The sequence below is a fragment of the Balaenoptera physalus genome (assembly GCF_965194825.1).
Source record: "Balaenoptera physalus genome assembly, chromosome: 8".
NCBI classification, from domain to species: Eukaryota; Metazoa; Chordata; class Mammalia; order Artiodactyla; family Balaenopteridae; genus Balaenoptera; species Balaenoptera physalus.
The window spans coordinates 25,005,631-25,025,290 of NC_138887.1; the positions used below are offsets into that span (position 1 = coordinate 25,005,631).

The following is a 19,660-nucleotide window of genomic DNA, read 5'->3' on the forward strand; positions in this document are numbered from 1 at the left end:
TAAATCTCCAAAGCAGGATATATTCTTCGCTATGTTCTACAGTTTCATCATCTATCTTATTGGAAGATTACATACACGCGCGCGTGCGCACACACACACACCCTAACTTGAAGCAATGTGACAAAAAAATAAAATGACCAATATAAAAACTCATGAAATTCTTTCTTGTATTTCAGCATTGCCCTTGAGAAAGGCCTAGTATTGACATTTAATATATGTAATATTTATCTATTGATATTTTGTGGCCAATCCCTAAAAGATATTTGAATCATTAATAACTAAGTGCCAACTAATTGTTCTACTTTTTTTGGAAGCAGAAACAGCTTAGATTTAGCAACCATGTACTTTAATATTGTTTAAAATATAAAGCAAAAAACTGGAAGCAAATCAATAATTTTTCAAAAAGCTCAGACTTTAGAATCAAGCCATAATTTTCAATTTTGACATAGATTCCTCTCATTTTCAATAAGAGAATTTTTGTTTGTTTTGTTACTGCCTTAATTTGATTTCTTTGTCTGGTTATAAAAGCCATCATAATTATTCCTTGTCTTTTTTTCAACCTATTTCTAGTCCCAACCTACTACTGTTATCTAAAACTCCTCCCTATATTCTCAGTATATGAAAATTATGTAATATTTAACTACTCACACGTCAACCAGAATAAGCATGTCTTTAGGAGATGCGGCTCCTTGGATGTACCTGTAACAAATATCATATGAATAATTTTTTCTCTTGTAAAATATCAAGCATTGATATTTGTTGAACTGCTATTTACTAATCTCTGAGATATGTTCCAAGCAAGACCCTACTTCCATTCTATCTAGGCAGACGATGCTCTTTTATTCACAATTCTGTAACGTCAACTTTAGAAAATCTACATTTAACATAATAGAAATGTCAGAGGCATAATACATAAGGTATGTTTTACAGATATTTATAACAAAGGAATAAGAGATGTGCTTTAATACTAGGAGCAAAAGAAATTAACTTCTGGAAGAACATTTCCCTAAAAAAAAAAAAAAACAGTTATCCTAAATTCCATTTTGCTGACCACAGGTTGTAAAACTCACTCTAAAGAATAATAATAGGGCTTCCCTGGTGGCACAGTGGTTAAGAATCCGCCTGCCAATGCAGGGGACACGGGTTCGAGCCCTAGTCCGGGAAGATCCCACATGCCGTGGAGCAACTAAGCCCGTGCACCACAACTACTGAGCCTGCGCTCTAGAGCCCGCGAGCCACAACTGCTGAGCCCACTTGCCACAACTACTGAAGCCCTCACGCCTAGAGCCCGTGCTCTGCAACAAGAGAAGCCACCACAATGAGAGGCCCATGCACCGCAACGAAGAGTAGCCCCCGCTCACCACAACTAGAGAAAGCCCGTGAGCAGCAACAAAGACCCAACGCAGCCAAAAATAAATAAATAAATACATACATAAAGAAGAATAATAATAAAAACAAATAATAAGATTGTATCATGTATTTAAACACACACAAAAAACCCCCGCAAAAAGAGATTAGTGGTCTAATCTGACAAAGGGACAATAAAGACTGACAAAGGGACAATAAAGTAATTAAAAACAATATATAATGTTACTTCCAAGAGTTTCAAGTAGTGGTTCTCAGACTTTATAGTATCTTAAAAATCACCTGGAGAGCCAGTTCAAAATGCTGATTCCCACACTCAACCCCAGCCCTACAGATTCAGAATCTCTGCACGTGAAGAGACTCAAGAAGAATAGTTCAGCCACTGTAGAGATAAACTTAACTACAGGTGAATGATCCTGAAAACTCACGTTGCCTGGCCACAGGCTGATGGGAAGTGGGGACCTGCCTTCCCCAACAAGAAGAGCTGCATCTGAACTCAGTGTTCTACTTATTGTCCAAGACTCTAAATCTAACTTCTCAGAAGCCTGCCAGGAAACCTGCCAATAAGTTTTCAGGCAACATTCAGCACAATTAGTAACTATTCAGGACTATATGTTCATGAACAGAGTTTACAGCTTGCACTCAAGTTTGTTTTTCTATTAGAAGGTAAAATGGCAGGGTTGCTGGGATATTCCAGTGGAAGGCAAATCTAGTTCATGTCTAGCATCTTGACAAATGGTCCTGACATGCCTCTCCATGAGGAAGATGGAGTACAGGATATCGTCTGTCTCTTCTAGTTGGGACCTAGTTTCTAAGTTTCCGCCGAAACAACTGGTTCCTGAACCCAAGTCATGTGATGTCATAGGCTTTGCCTCCACTGAACAACCCATGGCTCCAAAGCCACTAACTCAGAGAAATATTATCAAGAATAATATGTGGATTAATAATACCTGGTACTATTATACATGGTTGGTGTTTATGTAAATTGCTACTGGGACATTTAATAGGGCATTTTAAAAGCCTTAAATACGTTTCTTTGAATCAACTATTATGTGTCTTAGAATTTGTCTGAACCCTAGCAAAAAGTCAGAAATAACCTAAATGTCCAATAATAGGGGATTTTTAAAATAAGCTACCATCTGGTCACTCTTTTAAAATGATGTTACTGTGTCTCTTATGAAAAGGTATTGATATGAAAGAGTAGGTTACGAAGCACTATATTGTATAACATGTGAACTCATTAAAAAATATAGAGCCACACATTTAAATATATTAAAACAATGAATTAAAATGCATGAGTTTAATAATTGTTTCCCAGTGACTGTAATTATGATGTATTTGGTATTTTTTGATTTATATGTTAGGAAAATGAGTTTATTTAGTAGTAAGGAACAAATAAATTATTTTTTGGAAAAATGAAACGTAAGCTATATGACTATAACTAGGGGCAGCTCTTACCTTGGGGCTAGTTCTCATTAGTTCACCACCAGAGGCAAACTACATTCTACTCTATCTAGATGTTGATTATTAGAGCCCTACTCCAAGCAAACTGGGAGACTTTCAATAGAAATCCCCACCAGCTAAAAGAGATTTAGAAATAACATTGACTATAAAACTTAAAGTAGTCCATTTGAAATGTATTTGATGAATCATTTCAACAACTTCATTATCACTGCCCATTGAACTCATCATCTTCATTTAGCTTTAACTGTTTTGAAGTATAAATGTATAAAAAATTCAAATGTATAAAAGGGAAAAAAAGAGGTTTTTAAATAATCAGATAATATTCATCCTAATAATGGAAAGATTCCCTCCAACTTTTTAACAAAAAAAAAAGAAAGAAAAGAAACCTTATTTTGTCTTTTTCATCTTTTCATGGCTACCCCAAAATTCTTACCATGGTCTCCTGCGTACATCATAAAGATCAATCTTGTTTGGAGTTCTACTGTTATCAACCCATGGAGAAGCTTAAAAAAAGAGAGAGACAGAGAGAAAGTGAGTGAGAGACAGCAAGAGAGTGAGAGAGCGAGAGAGAGAATTTAAATTTCAAATAGAGAATTAAAATCAAACTATTGGGTTGGCCAAAAAGTGTCTTCGGTTTTTAAGTAAAAATAAAAGACACATTTTTCATTTTCACCAAGAACTTTGTTGAAAAACGTATTCACCTTTTTGTTTGACTACTTTCTGCCATTTTTCAGGCAACTTCATAATTTCATTTTCCCAAAATTTTTTATCTTTTTGAGCAAAGAACTGTTCCAGGTCCCTTTTACAGTCTTCCAGGGAACCGAAATCTTTTTTATTAAGAGAATTTTGTAAAGACCGAAATAAATGGAAATCCGAAGGTATGATGTCTGGTGAATATGGCGGATGAATCAGAACTTCCCAGCCAAGCTGTAACAGTTTTTGCCTGGTCATCAGAGAAACATGTGGTCTTGCGTTATCCTGATGGAAGATTATGTGTTTTCTGTTGACTAATTCTGGACGCTTTTTGTCGAGTGCTGCTTTCAGTTGGTCTAATTGGGAGTGGTACTTGTTGGAATTAATCGTTTGGTTTTCTGGAAGGAGCTCATAATAGAGGACTCCTTTCCAGTCCTACCATATACACAACATCACCTTCTTTGGAAGAAGACTGGCCTTCGGTGTGGTTGGTGGTGGTTCATTTCACTTGTCCCATGATCTCTTCCATTCCACATTATTGTACAGTATCCACTTTTCATTGCCCATCACAATTTGTTTTCATTATGTTTAAGTAGAGAATCACATGCGGAAGTACGATCAAGAAGGTTTCTTTGCTTAACTTACGTGGAACCCAGACATCAAAGCGATGAACATAACCAAGCTGGTGCAAATGATTTTCAATGCTTGATTTGGATATTTTGAGTATGTTGGCTATCTCCCACGTGGTATAATGTTGATTGTTCTCAATGTCTCGATTTTATCGCTATCAACAACTGGTCTACCCGACCTTGGAGCATCGTCCAGCAAGAAATCTCCAGCACGAAACTTCACAAACCACTTTTTACACGTTCGATCAGTCACAGCACCTTCTCCATACACTGCACAATTTTTTTTGCATTTCTGTTGCGTTTTTACCTTTCTTGAAATAATGAAGCATAATATGCCGAAAATGTTGCTTTTTTTCCTTCCATCTTCAGTATTAAAATGGCTACACAAAAGTTCACCAATTTTGATAAGTCTTTTTTAAATGCACGTTGATATGACAGCTGTCACATACTGTCTAACAAAATTGTTTCGAATGAAGTTAAAGACAACTAAGTGCTACTAGAGTCATCTTACAGAAAAAAACTGAACAGACCTTTTGGCTGACCCAATATTAGATTTTGTCTAGGAAAGTAATACTTTTAAAAGTCACAAAGCACCAAGGACACATTCCACTTATCCACAGTAATGTTAAAATGGGAGATACCATTTTTATGCCCTTAACCTTTTTCTTTTTTAAAATTTAAAACAACACAGCAATACAAAAGAAAGTTGTATAAGTCAATTTCTTTTTCATATTATTTCAGAAATAACTTGTTCACAATTGGGATTTTCTGGTGCCAATGAATATGTTTTACCAGGTGTCCAGAAGTTATACATTTTCTTTCTTCTCTACTAACAGAAAAATTTACCTTAAAAGAAAATTCATTTGCCACTAATGAAAACTGTACTTACAATTATTTGATCCTTATATTTTCATTCAATGCTATACTATCTTGGTCTATAAAAAGACTGTTTTTCTTGGATTGTTATCACATAATAGCATAATTTTTTAACCTTATTATTCCCATATTTGAAAATGGCCAGTCCGTTTGAAATTATCATTTAGAAGTTAAATTATAATTAACATAACTGCACAAAAACTTTTCCTGATATTTATTTGAATGATCTGAAGTAATTCAAGTATAGATTCAAGAACCTTCTGTTAGGGGACTTCCCTGGTGGCACAGTGGTTAAGAATTCGCTTTCCAATGCAGGGGATGCGGGTTTGATCCCTGGTCAGGGAACTAGATCCCACATGCATGCCCCAACTAAGAGTTCGCATGCCACAACTAAGGAGCCCACTAGCCGCAACTAAGGAGCACACGTGCCACAACTAAGAAGCCCACCAGCCGCAACTAAGGAGCACATGTGCCACAACTAAAGTAGCCGGTGAGCTGCAACTAAGGAGCCCACGAGCCACAAATAAGGAGCCTGCTTGCCGGAATTAAGACCTGGCACAACCAAAATAAATTTAAAAGTAATAATAATAATAATAAACTTAAAAACAAAAGAATCTTCTGTTAGTTTCAGAGCCTTTATCATTTTGCAGTAAACAGAAAAATAGTACATCTAACTATTGCTTTTTAAATACAATTAATTTACACTATTCTAATTAAACCTATACTTACTTTAATTAAAATACTTTACAAAGCTTTACACACACACACACACGCACGCACCCCTTAGACCCAATGGAGAATAATAAATGCTGATGAATTGGATGATAATTTCATGCTGAAGTCCTCCTCTCCTTGAACACATTTAAACATACGACTCTTGGGAAAATCCCTAATAATAATTCATATGACTTATGCCCTTCAATCTATTTTGCCCTTTTATTTATTGAGAAATGATGAAAATTACATAGAACTTTTCTGAGAATCATGTTTATTAGCCAACTAAGATAATCTGGCCATTTAGGATATGTCAAAAACATATACTACTGAGCCTCTCCTTGACTGAATTTTCTTTCTTATTAGCAGCTATATTATAAAATGATTTATTCATTTTAAATGACTAATCACATTTATAAGAAACAGTTAAGTTTAAATATAGCACTCCCCCAACAACCATTTACTAATACAGTCAATGCAACTGAAATGGTAAATTTACTTTAATTCTTTCCATTTGCATTTGCAGAAACTTAGAGCCAGTGAGATAAAATGAATTTTTTTTTTTTTGTGGTAGCACTAGAATTAAGCAACAAGCATGCAGGCAGACATGTCAGTTCACTTTCAACTATTATCTAACTCCTCAAGATAGGGTCTTTGTAATAACTACATATTTAAATAACTTTTATTCTTCTTTTAGTACAATGTTATGCTGGTTGTACATTTATTGCCTCAGCTCCGAATTCACCCATTTATCTTGTTCTATGAAAATATCTCTGGGTCCTTCAAATATTTTTCTTTTACCCACAAGCACAATCTTAAGCTTTGTCCGCAGATGAAGAAAGAAAGATGTTGAAAGAGAAAGTGGTTTTTGCTTCCTGGTCTGGTTTGTTTGCTCAAAGGCTCTGGCAGCAAATGTAGCTTTCCTGGTGTTTGGCTCCTGCAGTGCTTGAGTATTCTCCAGAGCTCGTGGGTAGCTTCTCCAGACCAAGGCTTCTGGAGAGCTCTCTGGTTCTCCAGCAGTATCCCCGGGTATTTTTGTAGTGGAGAGCCTCTGATGAGACACCTGGAACCTTTTAGAGGGTGAACTTCCAGCAAGTCCTACCAGTGTGACACTGTAGTACCTTCTCTGCCATTTGGCGGATCACGACCATGTCCTCTGTAAAAAGATCTGCATCTCGATCCAGGAGCACTGGGGGACCGAAGTCTCTTCCTTGGGCTATTTCTGCCCTATGGGTGGTAGTTATTATATTATACTAAATTATATAATATTTCACCTGGTAGTCCAATATTAGAGTTCTCTATACTTCTAGCCAATTCCTCCTCAATCCCTGCTATATTTAATAATTCTTTATTAAAAAATTAACTTTTAGGACTTCCCTGGTGGCGTAGTGGTTAAGAATCTGCCTGCCAATGCAGGGGACACGGGTTCGATCCCTCCTGGTCCGGTAAGATTCCACATGCCATGGAGCAACTAAGCCCGTGAGCCACAACTACTGAGCCCGCGAGCCATGACTAGTGAAGTCTGCACGCCTAGAGCCCATGCTCCGCAACAAGAGAAGCCACCTCAGTGAGAAGCCTATGCACCACAATGAAGAGTAGCCCCCGCTTGCAGCAACTAGAGAAAGCCCGCGCACAAAAACGAAGACCCAACACAGCCAAAAATAATTTAATTTAAAAAAATAAAAATAAAATTATCCTTAAAAAAAAATTAAGTTTTCCTGTTCAAGACATTGTGTTATCGCTCTCCTGACTGGGCTTAGACTTACGTAAATATTTTGATGAGTTGAGAAGTGAGATTAATTAGCACCGCCAATATAATAGTGGCTATCATGAGTTGAAAGTGGTCAAAAAACTGGAATTTGAAAGTCATGCTTAAATTAGATTTCTGAATTCTTTGCAGAGCACATTCACCTAGGATCTGTTTTCAGTATAACTGCTAATTGAAATGAACTGTGATATATATTACTATGTTCTATAAAATTTATTTCTTTAAAGACAGAAAAAAGGGCTATAATTTACAGTAGGAGCCAGACCATTACATTTTAACATGTTTTATAATCTTAGATGGTTTCTATTTAAAAATATTAATAATGTTCCCTTAGAAGTCTGCTGAGACATTTACTATTAGGAAATATCCCTCGGTTACATTAAATTATTTATATTATTTTAAAATTAAATAATGTAGTTTCTTCTGTGATATTACTAATTAGTTTGTTGTAAAATCCCACTGTGGTACTTACATGGTACATTATATATATAGGCTCAGAAATATGGAAGGTCAAAGAGTAAAAACAGATAATAACCATACACTGCAATTCCCTGAAATAATCAGTTTCATAATGAGGTACAATAAAGGCTCCATGAATGGAAATCAGAGCTTCTACAGTCCCTGCAAAAAGTGAAATGTCACTCATTTTAGATGCCCCTTTTGCTTTCCAATAAGATTTTGGAATGACAGGAGAAAGGAGTGGAAATGACAGCCTACAATGTGGGCATCTCATTTCTGAATGCCATCGTTAATGGTGATAATGATCATTTATGCTTTTTTTCCTGACAAAAAATGAACTGTGGGTGTATCTGACTAAATCTATCTGATGACATTTCTACTTCACATGACATTTAGGGTGTGCTATGTCAGTATCAAACCACTGAGTTACAAAAGGTGTTTACCTGTACGTTAACTTAGGATACTGAAATATTCTTGAGAAAGTATGCAGATTGTAGAGGCATTTTCTAGTTAATACGGCCTAAAAATAATAGAGTATCAATTTTTTTTATTTCTGCTAGGAGACAATAAAGTACAAAATGATGAATTGAGGGCTGATTCTCTTGGTAGAAACACCATTTCAAATGACATCTAATTGCATTTCCAATTAACTGAAAATGCATTTTCTAATTCTAAAAGACTTCACATTTTTAGTCTCATGGAAAGACAAAAAAAGTAAATTTCACATACTCAAAAATGCCTATAAAAACCAACCCTGTTTCTATTGCCTGGATCTAATTTATGTTATGTGAATCATTTTTTTTAGGCTTGTCTCAATCATCTCCTATGCAGTATTAGTCATGGTTCTGAATTGCTAGCCAAGATAATGAATTTGGACTGTTCTTTTAAGGAAAAATTAATTCAATAAATGTGTACTGCACAGCTCACAAAATTTCCTGGAATCTGAGTGTTGCTGCACAACTACTACCATCTCAGTATGGATTCTACACAGTCCCTAATTTATTTGCATCATGGCTCCCCCATCAAGGGTCAGGTACATAACAAAGTGAGGGTTATGTACACATACCAAGGTGCCAGTGCCTCTTGGAAAGCAAATAGCTGTCCTCTTCAGATTTTGAGGCAGCAGATAGGCTCTGCTCCCCAATAAAGCTTTTAACCTGGGAAATACCCTAAACATAGAAAGAGAATTCTGTATTAGCTATGGTAACACAAAGTGACTTGAGCAATCTCAAATCTTCTGTTTCCGCACAGTAAAGCTTATTTCTTTCTCGGAGAGCAGATTAAGTTAGATATTACTAGTCACAAGGCATAGATTCTGCTCCAAACAGGTATTCAGAGACCTGTAGCTGGTGCAGCTTTTGCATTCTTCAGTGCTTGGTTTCCAAGGTCACCTAGGGCAGTGACATGCAGCTGCCAGAGGGAGGGAGGAAGTTCCAAGGAGAAGGAACAACCAAGTCCTAACAATCTCAGATTTGAAGTGACACATATTTTACTTTCACTCATATTCTACTGGTAAGAACTAGTCACATGGTCCTACATAGATGCAAGAGTGGTCCTGGCTAGGCAGTCATGCCCAAAAGCAAAACATTAGGCTGGAACGGGAGGACAGAACTTTCGTAGAGAGCCAGGAGCCTCTGACACAGGTACAGATAGACAATTTAAAAATGAGTAATGTCCACTACTATGATAACATCAAAAGCAATGTTGTCAAGTAAGCCACCTTTAAGATGAGAGAGATGAGAAAGGGCTAAATACAGAACCCAGTAAATGTATAAGACGTTGAGCTTAAGAATGACTTCTAGACTAAATCTTAGGGCTGGGGTTGCTTGCACAAGAAACTCGCTAGAAGAACAAAACTGGAAGCCAACCAAGTGTTGTGACTGATATTTGTATTACCAAAGAAGGCACAAACTGAGTCTGCAGAAATCTTGCAACTGTTGTGAACCCTAAAGCAGTTTTTGAGCTCTAAACCTGCACCAGAAACAGCAAAGTATGAAAGCTGTTTAACCCCAAGCACATCCCTTCACATGTGCTTGAAAGGGTTACAGACAAGAGAGTTGCAACCACAGAATGCTACCGGGAGCAGTCAGATGGGCTAACCAAGAAACTTCATGCAGGAGTAGGAGGTCTTTATATTTCCTTGCCTGGAGGATTATGATACATACCATGGACCAGTGATTGCTCTTTTTCCCACTCACTTTTTCCATATGGAAGTTTTTATTGTCGTCCAGAAGACAGCACCATTGCCTATTAGATATCTGGTCAGTGATGGGAATAGGGCAGAGAAAGTAACGGGTATTCTGCTGTGTTGCTAAGTAGCCAAATTAGGAAAAGTCATGTCCACATGATGGAGAGAATTGCATGTGACCTGGAGATCCTGAATTTTGAGCTGGAGGTACCAACTTGTTGGGACTTTGGATCATCTCCTGTGGAAAGGAAGTGAATATGTTCTATGTATCGGAAAGTGTGCACAGATACTTACACTCCCAGAGGAACAGACTGTGACAGGGCTTCGAAATACACTTTTGTTTTTCCTTCTGGTAAAAGTAACCCTCAAGTTTTAGTTGGCTGCCCACAAGAATTCTCAGTCTCTTTTGCCAAGGTGGGGTCATGTGATAAAATTTTAGTCAACAGCATGTGAGCAGAAGTGATACAGGTACAATTTGGGGGTCATGCTGCTTGCCTTCCAGTTTTTTCCCCTTTACTTTTGGCCTCAACTGTGGACGTAGCAGTGTTGATCCAGTTTTGATCCTACAGATGATGGCAACAACCTAAGGAATGGCAGATAGATGGAACCCTCAGTCTCTGGAAACCTCATGGACCAGACTTACCCCAACCAACTGATTTACCTACTAAGTAGGAGTTCTACCTGAGAGAAATATTTATAGTCTCTGTTATGCTAGCCATTGTGTATGGAACTGAATTAATAGCCTGATACAGGTCAGAACTTTTCCCAGTGACACAGACCCGAGTCAAGTTTTAAAGCTCGGAGAAAGTGCAAGAGGCAAAAGCTTCATGGAATGTTTGAAATCTATTTCACTATTTTTTTCTTATATTGTCTTCTTAGGAGAGTATTATTTTGGCCCTAGGAAACTGCTTATTGCTATATAATATTTGTATTGCTAGAATCTAGGCAGTTGTGATGTCTGTCTTACCTTTCATGGATCAATGATGAATTTCAGGGTAGACATGTGTTTCTGAACAGTAACTGGTCCCCAAACAATAACCATTCCCAGATCAAGTTTTCAAATCCTGAACGACTGAAGCTTTACAGCGTAGAACCACCACTGGGATCCACAGGCTGAAGGCAGTCATTCCAGCTGGGTAAATGCTAATAAGAAGAGCCTATTCCCTTGTCTCTTCAAAATTTTCTTCTCTGACTGGAAACAACCTAGAGTAGCACTTAAGAGATAAGTTTTAGAGCTAGTCTACCTAGATTTTCATTGGATAAATTACTTAACCTTTTCCAGTAAAATGGGGGTTATAGTTTCCACCTCCAAGGGTTATAGCTAAGATTCAATTATTTATACACGTAAACATTTAGAACTAGTGTTGGCACAATAATAAGCACTCCATGTGTGGATATTTGAAAACAGCATCATTGAGTCACTGGAACTACTTATCATAGGTTGTAGATTTTTTAAAATAATAGATTACTATAAAATGTGCTTAGATTTTAACTACGTAAATGCATAGTCTTATGACTAGGGCTTGGAACATCATACCATTTTCCCATCCTACCCCCTCCCCCTGAGGAAGGCTGGAGTCACACAGTCAATAAACTTCCTGGGAATCTAAAAACTGACTTCATGAGGTTACCTCAGAAACCCCTGGAGAATACTGGCAGAAGGAAGAGGGCAGGATGGGAAAGGTGTATAGGCAGGGACACAGATAATGGTAACTCTATGTTTCCTATCTGCATTTTTCCCTTTGTTTCATTTTATTTAGAAACTGATTCTCTGAAGTTCTACTGTGATACTTGTTTTCAGCTCTGATATGATCCTGACTTGTTTATCTAGCTTAACTTAGCAAATCCCTATTCTTCACTACATGCAAGGCTCTGCCTTAGGTGCTATGGGGCATGCACACAGACACATTAGATACAGATATAGATACAGATATAGATATAGGTATAGATTTATATACCTCTTTACCTGCAGTTACTTATATTGCCAAGCTTTTTAAAAAAGAGCATATGAAAATAAGTTCTGAAGGAAGAAAAAATTTGATAGCTGTTGTAATCTAGATAAAAACCAAGTTCTCTGAGAGAACAAAATAAAGAAAGATTGCTTTTAGGAAAGCCTTCACATGTCTGTATTCTATTTTGAATGATGGATAAGATGCATATGACCAGAAATGGGGGTCTGGGATCAAAGCATATAGAGATAGGAAAAAAGGGGGGGCAGGTTGTAGAAAATAAAATAAGAGTTTAAAAGGGGGAAAAAAGGCAATTTGGGGTACATGGTGAAGGTTTAACTGTACAGTAAGAGACAAAACTCGAAATGTAGGCTGGGTTAGAGTTTTTGGATGGTCTGAAGGCCACAGCAAGTGAGCCAAATGTCATTAAGTGAACAGTTCCAGACTGTTTAATTTTACTGGAGAAGTGATAATCTAAGTTAACTCCAGATAACTTTTTAATAAATTTATTAGATGTCTCTTTGCATCGTGTGTTAATGTCTTTATATTTTTTCTGTCTCATCTACCTGTGAGCTCCTCCAGAGCAAAATTCTCTCCTACTGGTATTTGAATCCTTAGGATATCTCAATTTCTTCAGAAACAGCAGTTTTGCTTGTTCTTATCAGTTTTCCTCCTTCCAACTCACACTTGACTATATTGACATAATCAAATTCTTTACAGATTTTAATACTGTTTCTGAGCAATGAGACTTGAGGTTCAATGATAGTGTTGTATTGGATTGACAGTGTCTTTGGTATCTCCACTGTAATATGTCCAGAACACTTCTCTAATTTATAGAAAAATAAGCATTGGAAACTCACATACAGATACACAGTGTTAAAGCCAAGGATAAATCATCATAGTTTTAAAAATTAAAGCACTTATTACCAAGTGATTTGCTGGTAATTCTGTAGATGTCAGATAGACCAGGTAAAACATTTCCATTCAACAGGGGATATTTGTTTGTCAACAGAAGTAACAGATAACAAGGTCAAGTTGTGTGGTTGAGTGAAATATTCCATAAAGTAAATGGTACACAAAGACTTAATCATTTAGATGGTCCATATGTAGTTATTAGCTGTGGCTCAAAAATAAACTTGAACACAGCAAGTTCTATGAAGTAAAAGATGAGGAGGATTTACTGGAAAGTAATTGCAGATGTGTGCTACATAGAGAAAAATGTGAACTCCAACAGAGAAAAAGCTTTCTGTTTTTGCAAGCAAATAAATCCAGTTAGGTGATGATAATGACATATTTATAAAAACAAACAATGATTCTACAGGAACAAATTTCCTATTTTTATGTCAGTAAATCTTATTAGATAATGGGGTAAGGATATATTTCTTAGAAATTTTATATTTGGTATATCTGAGAGAAGTACTTAAAAAATCTGAATTTTTGACAAAAATGTTTTAAATTTTTCTTAATAAAATATACTGAATATAAAATGAACTACATATCAAAGATGGTTCTATGCATCTAAAAATGGACAGCATAAGGTATACAAATTTAGCACTATATCAAAGAAAAAGGAACAGAATGAGAGAGATATTTTAGAAGTTACAAAGAGCTAAAGCTTTTTAACTAAACTTATTTACATATTTTATATACAGTGTTATCCTCCATCAAATTAAGAGCACCTTCCATTTTCATATTAGCATCCTACTTCACTGCTCTCACTTGTGAAATCATTTCATCAGTTTAAGTGTGACTGGATCCATAGTTGATTGCAAAGTTAGCAACTCTGCAACCCTTACATGCGAAAAAGAAGACGGACTCAGGTAAGAGATGAGGTTATGTAAAAGGAAACAAAAATAAGGCTACAGAAATACCTCTGTAAATCAGGATCATGTGAGAATTTCAAAATAATATATTATTTTGTATATATATATAAGATGTGTCCCTCAGACAACACAACTGATTGATGGTATATAGAAAAGCAAATCATGTAATTCAGAATATAAACCTTGTGCTTGGGTGTAAATAGAATTACTGTGGACTCTCCTGTCAATACATCAAATTTTACTATTCTAAGTCAAACTCATCATTTTAGTCCCAAAATAAAAATATTTCTGATATTTTATTTCAGTAAGCATTCTCATATCCAAATTAAAAATTAGTCATCTTAACTTATATCCTATGTCTGTCACTAAATTCATGTATTCATTTTTATGTTTTTCTCATTTTATCTTTTTTTATTGAGCTATAATTAAGATATAACATTGTGTAAGTTTAAGGTGTACAATGTGTTGATTTGATACACTTTTATGAGGGCTAAGTCAGACAGAAAGACAAATACTGTATGACATCACTTATTGGTAGAATCTAAAAAAGTCAAAACTCACAGAAAGAGTAGAATGGTGGTTACTGGAGGCTGGGAGAAATGAGGAGATGTTGTTGGTCAAAGGGTACAAGCTTCCAGTTAGAACACGAATAAGTTCCAGGGACCTAACGTACAGCATCATATATAGTTAATAGTGACTATTGCTAATAATACTGTATTATATACTTGAAAGTTGCCAAGAGAGTAGATCTTAATGTTCTTACCACAAAAAAGAGATGGCAATTATCTCTGGTAATTAACAGAGGTGTTAGATAACACAATGCTGGTAATCATTTTGCAATATATAAGTGTATCAATTAGTTTATTTTTTTGGTAAGGTTTCTAATACCCTCATTTTCATAGCCAAAGATTCTTCTTTTCTAATTCCTATTTTCCCCTTGTTCAGATATTTAAAATTCCACATCTGACCACTATAATAGCATATCTTCTGGTCAAGGTTTTCTAAGTATTTCTCCTTCCAATCAGAATAAACACCGCTTTAACCCCAGTATTCCACTGCCCTCCCAAACATGGTATTTTCCTACACATTAAATCCCAGACAAATCAGTCTGACATTCAAGGCCACATAATCTGTCACTACTAAACCCTTTTTTTTTTTTTTTTTTTTTCCTACCTGCACAATGCGGCTTGCGGGATCTTAGTTCCCCCACCTGGGGTTGAACCCATGCCCTCAGCAGTGAAAGCATGGAGTCCTAACCACTGGACCGCCAGGGAATTCCTACTATGAAACCTTTTGATTTGAAATCACTCTTTTTCTGTTAGAAACTATTAGATTAGCTGGGCTCACTAACCTCCAATAGCGCTTGTTCATGTCCCTGTTTTTTACTTTATGCCTTTCTTCCCTCTAAAGAGGTTTTTGCCTTTTCTACTTCATTGATTTGATTTTAAGTCCATAGTTTGTAAACGTGTCCCATGACTCTGGTCTATAATTACCCTGACTTCTTCAAAACTGTAGCAAATCTATTGCTACAGTCTGTCTAATTTATTTGACACTTAATCATTTAATGATTTGTATTGTAATTTAAATTTCAAGATGTATAAATTCTGTATAAATTAAATTTTTCCGCAGAGCAGAAACAACTTGTTATTTTAAAACACAGATTTGCACAGAGGAACCATGACAGAGATTTTTTGTCCCCCAATATCTCTTCTCCCCTTCCTCCTTGGTATAGCTTGTGCTTTTTAGCTGTGTACATGGCGCCTTGAAGCTAACTGTGACCACGAGACCACTAAACTCTGGCCAATGTCACGTGAAAGGCTTTGTATGACTTCCAGAAAGTGCCTTAAAAAGGGAGGGAGGGCTTCCCTGGTGGCGCAGTGGTTGAGAATCTGCCTGCCAATGCAGGGGACGTGGGTTCGAGCCCTGGTCTGGGAAGATCCCACATGCCACGGAGCGGCTGGGCCCGTGAGCCACAGCTGCTGAGCCTGCGTGTCTGGAGCCTGTGCTCTGCAACAAGAGAGGCCCGTGCACTGCGATGAAGAGTGGCCCCCGCTCGCCGCAACTAGAGAAAGCCCTCGCACAGAAACGAAGACCCAACACAGCCATGAACAGATAAATAAATAATAAATAAAAATTAAAAAATTAAAAAAAAAAAAAAAAAAAGGGAGGGAATACCACTCTTAGTCCCTTAAGAAAAAACACAAGCAACAGTGGTGGACACTGCAGCAGACAATTTACTCAGAGGATGACAGAGAAATGATAGGAGTTGTCAACCCCTTATATGTGAAGCTTCCTTATCAGTCCTGGTCTCTGTAACTGATATTCTTTGACTTGAGTAAGAAACAAACCTCCATAATGTTGAAATCACCATTGTTTTGGATTTTCTTTAACTGGTAGCTAATATTAGTCCTAACTGATACACTGGACTTTAATCATTATTAGCATAAAAAAAACAATAAAGTAATCATTTCAACATAAAGGGTATTTATCAACAATCAACAAGTGTAATTAAACATATTTATAGTTAAACTTTGTATCCATTCACAAATATCAAAGTAAAAAAAAAAATACAGGTATTTTTTAAGATAATTGATCAATGAAAGCAGTTCTTTTATAAATGCCCCAAAATGGTGAACATCCACTGTTATCTTCTTTTCTTCAAATCAACCAGAAATCTATTAAATGCTCCCTTTTTTAAATAACCAAAAAAGGATTCTTTGGACTACTTTTTCATCTGCTATTTGCTGTTTAAAACATTTTTAAAGTATTTTCAAAAAGAGTTAAGCAGCTCAAGAACAACTGGCTATCCACATGGCAAAAATATGTCCTTCTATATACTTTGCACACAGGTCCTTTTGCATTTTCTTCTAGCAAAATCCTAGTAGATATAAGAACAAGGAAGTGTCTCCCTAAGGACTATTTAAAACTAATTCAACATATACTAGGTTCCTGTACTGTAAACCCATGTTTTTGAAATGAACAAATGAAGGAGGATGAAGAAAGAACAAATGATTAATAAGATATTTGAAAAATGTAATATGAAATTTAGGAAATTTTTAGTTTTTTCTTTTTTTTTAAGTGCAACTAATTATCTAAAAAGAGTAAGCTGCCTACATTGGCATTTTGACAAGCCACTAAGTCCTGATTACAATCCCAATTACTACAGTAATTGGTATAATTTCAAGAGACACTAATAGATTAAATGCGTAGTTTGTATGTACAGTTCTTATGATGCATAAAAATTCACAAAGTTGATAGCTCTTGAAAGCAGTTTTAATAGCATTAAGGTTAATTTATATAAATCAATTAAGGGCTTCTAAAGGAAAGCACTCATAAATTAAACTGCTTGTCTAGTCAGCACATATTCAATGAAGATGTCACCAGACATGGGTTCCAGCTTTAACTCTGCCATGAAACAAGCTGTATAACTTAGGCAAGCCCGTCTAGTTATCCTACAGAACAAATACTGTGAACTTAGCAAATGCTAAAGGTCTAAATGCATAAGTAAATAAAGATAGTGTCTGCCCTGGAAATCACATTCTTCAATCAGCCCAAATTACTGTTGAAGAAATAGGTTCAGAGATATAACATGACTTAGCGAAAGTACACACCTATGCTGATGGCAGTTTTAATACAAATCAAGAACTTCTCTTCCCTCAGTATAATGTTCCTTCTATTATCACACACCCAGCCTACCTACCTTCTAATTTGGAGAGGAGAAAGAGGAAGACGGGAGAGGTGGAAGAGGAAGAGAAGGAAAAGAAGGAGAAAGAGGGGAAAAAGGAAAAAAGACATACAAGTCATTTTTATAGCTTATTTCCATACATATCAACCAAATTAGAAAACAGACAATTTATTAATATTCAGTCTAAGGACAGATGTTAAGAGTACAAATTCCCACTAATTACCAAACTGCTATTCAGAATCACTCTGCAGAGGTGCCTTTATATTATGTCAGCTCTAGAGCCCTCCTTATATGGAAGCAATAGTTGTCTCCATGCAGTTTAAACAACCTAATAAATGGAAATCATGAGGGTGGCTAGCCATCACTGACTTTCTCCTACACATTTTAGCAAATAAGAAACATATTTAATTCCTTTTTCCTCTTAACAATTCTACAATTTAACCATTTTATCCTCCTTGTTTCACAGCTCAAGTCTGTGACTGTTTTCCAAAGCTTACCACCACTTCAACTGATGGCAGCGGGATTTATACCCAGGCTATTGGGTGTATACCTGCTTAACCCACTCACATCACGCAGCCCTGTTCTAAGTAGCACCTTACCACTGACCAAGACTATTTTTTTAGACTCTATTGTGAGTCACAGAATTCTAATTTCTACAAAACACTTTATTTACAATAATGTGGCAACATTTTTTAAAGGTAGTTTACAAAATTAAAAAAAAAGACAATTACAAAATTCTACATTTGTATTGGGTTGGCCAAAAAGTTTGCTCGGGTTTTTCCATAAGATGATATAGAAAAACCTGAATGAACTTCTTGGCCAACCCGATATTAATATATGAAATAGATTGTCTGATCCTCACAATTCTGTGAGGTAGTGGGGAAGTTGATTTCTCATATTTTCTCATAAACTCAGAGCCTGAGAGATAAAGTTAACCAATTTAGGAAAAAGAAATACAGGACACCCAGTTAAATTTGAATTTTGATTAAAAAACCCCACATTTTAGTGTAAATATTTCCCAAGTACTGCATACTTAACACTAAAAAATTCTTCTCTATCTGAAACTGAATTTTAATTGGGCATCTGTTATTTTACCTAGCCACCCTACAGAGAAGTGACTTAACTAAGGTCATCATCTAAAACCTACATCTTCCGACCAACTCCACTGTGCAGAGTTACTGCTAGGTATTATTGCTTAGTCATCTGTCTAGAACTCCTTCCACATTTCTATTTCAGCTCCCTTGTCAATTGATTGCGACCTCAATTATGTTTTTTAATTTCTCACATGAAGAGAAATCTGGATTTAGGCAAAATTATTCTAGTTGATACTCACTCTTGTAAAAATGCCTACTGTTTTGCATTTTCTGAAGTACTTTTCCTTGTATTATCTCATTGATCACAACAGACTCACCCAGTTCCTCACAACTAGTAGGGAGCTTCTAGCCTGAGGCCCAAATCTTGTTAAATGAAAATCCAATTAAGTAACATTTATTCTATTTCCACTCACAATTAAGATAATTAACAATATTTAAAGGCTATTTTGATATTTGCTTTAACAGACAGTAACCAGGGATGAACTGTTCTAAGTTAATTTGGCTGGAATCAAAATGGTGAGGCTAAAATCAGAGAGGAAAGTGTGGCTTACTGAGAAATTTTTTAAAAATCACTTCCCTGTAAAAAGTCTTTAAACCTGAAAGAAGTGTGAAATGTGTTGAAAACACGTCTTAGCATAAAAAAGAAATATAGTGGTCCACTTTTAATTATAATATTGTCTTAGTGTCTTTGCTAAAGAGATTTGGTTCTATTACAGCATTATTACCATAAAGAGCAACTCATTCAGCTTTAAAAAAGAGGAAATCCTGCCACATGTGACAACATGAATGAGCCTGGAGGATATTACGCTAAATAAAATAAGCAGACACAGAAGGACAAGTACTACATGAGATCACTTATATGAGGAATCTAAAAGAGTCAAACTTATAGAAGCAGAGTAGAATGGTGGTTGCCAGGGGCCGGAGAAAGTGGGAAATGGGGAGGTATCGGTCAA

At 36.1% G+C, this 19,660-nt stretch overlaps 1 protein-coding gene across 10 annotated transcripts in view; it reads right to left on the reverse strand.

Annotated features, from left to right (window-relative positions):
• The window catches only part of CACNA2D1 (calcium voltage-gated channel auxiliary subunit alpha2delta 1), a 503,964-nt gene that overhangs the window by 117,870 nt on the left and 366,434 nt on the right, over positions 1-19,660 (reverse strand). For all 10 annotated transcript variants that reach the window (XM_082473444.1, XM_082473442.1, XM_082473443.1 and 7 more), the window contains 2 exons: positions 3,263-3,332; positions 649-699 (listed from right to left, as the gene is read on the reverse strand). In XM_082473444.1, the coding sequence (XP_082329570.1) occupies positions 649-699; positions 3,263-3,332 (121 nt within the window). The remainder of the gene's footprint in view (positions 1-648; positions 700-3,262; positions 3,333-19,660) is intronic.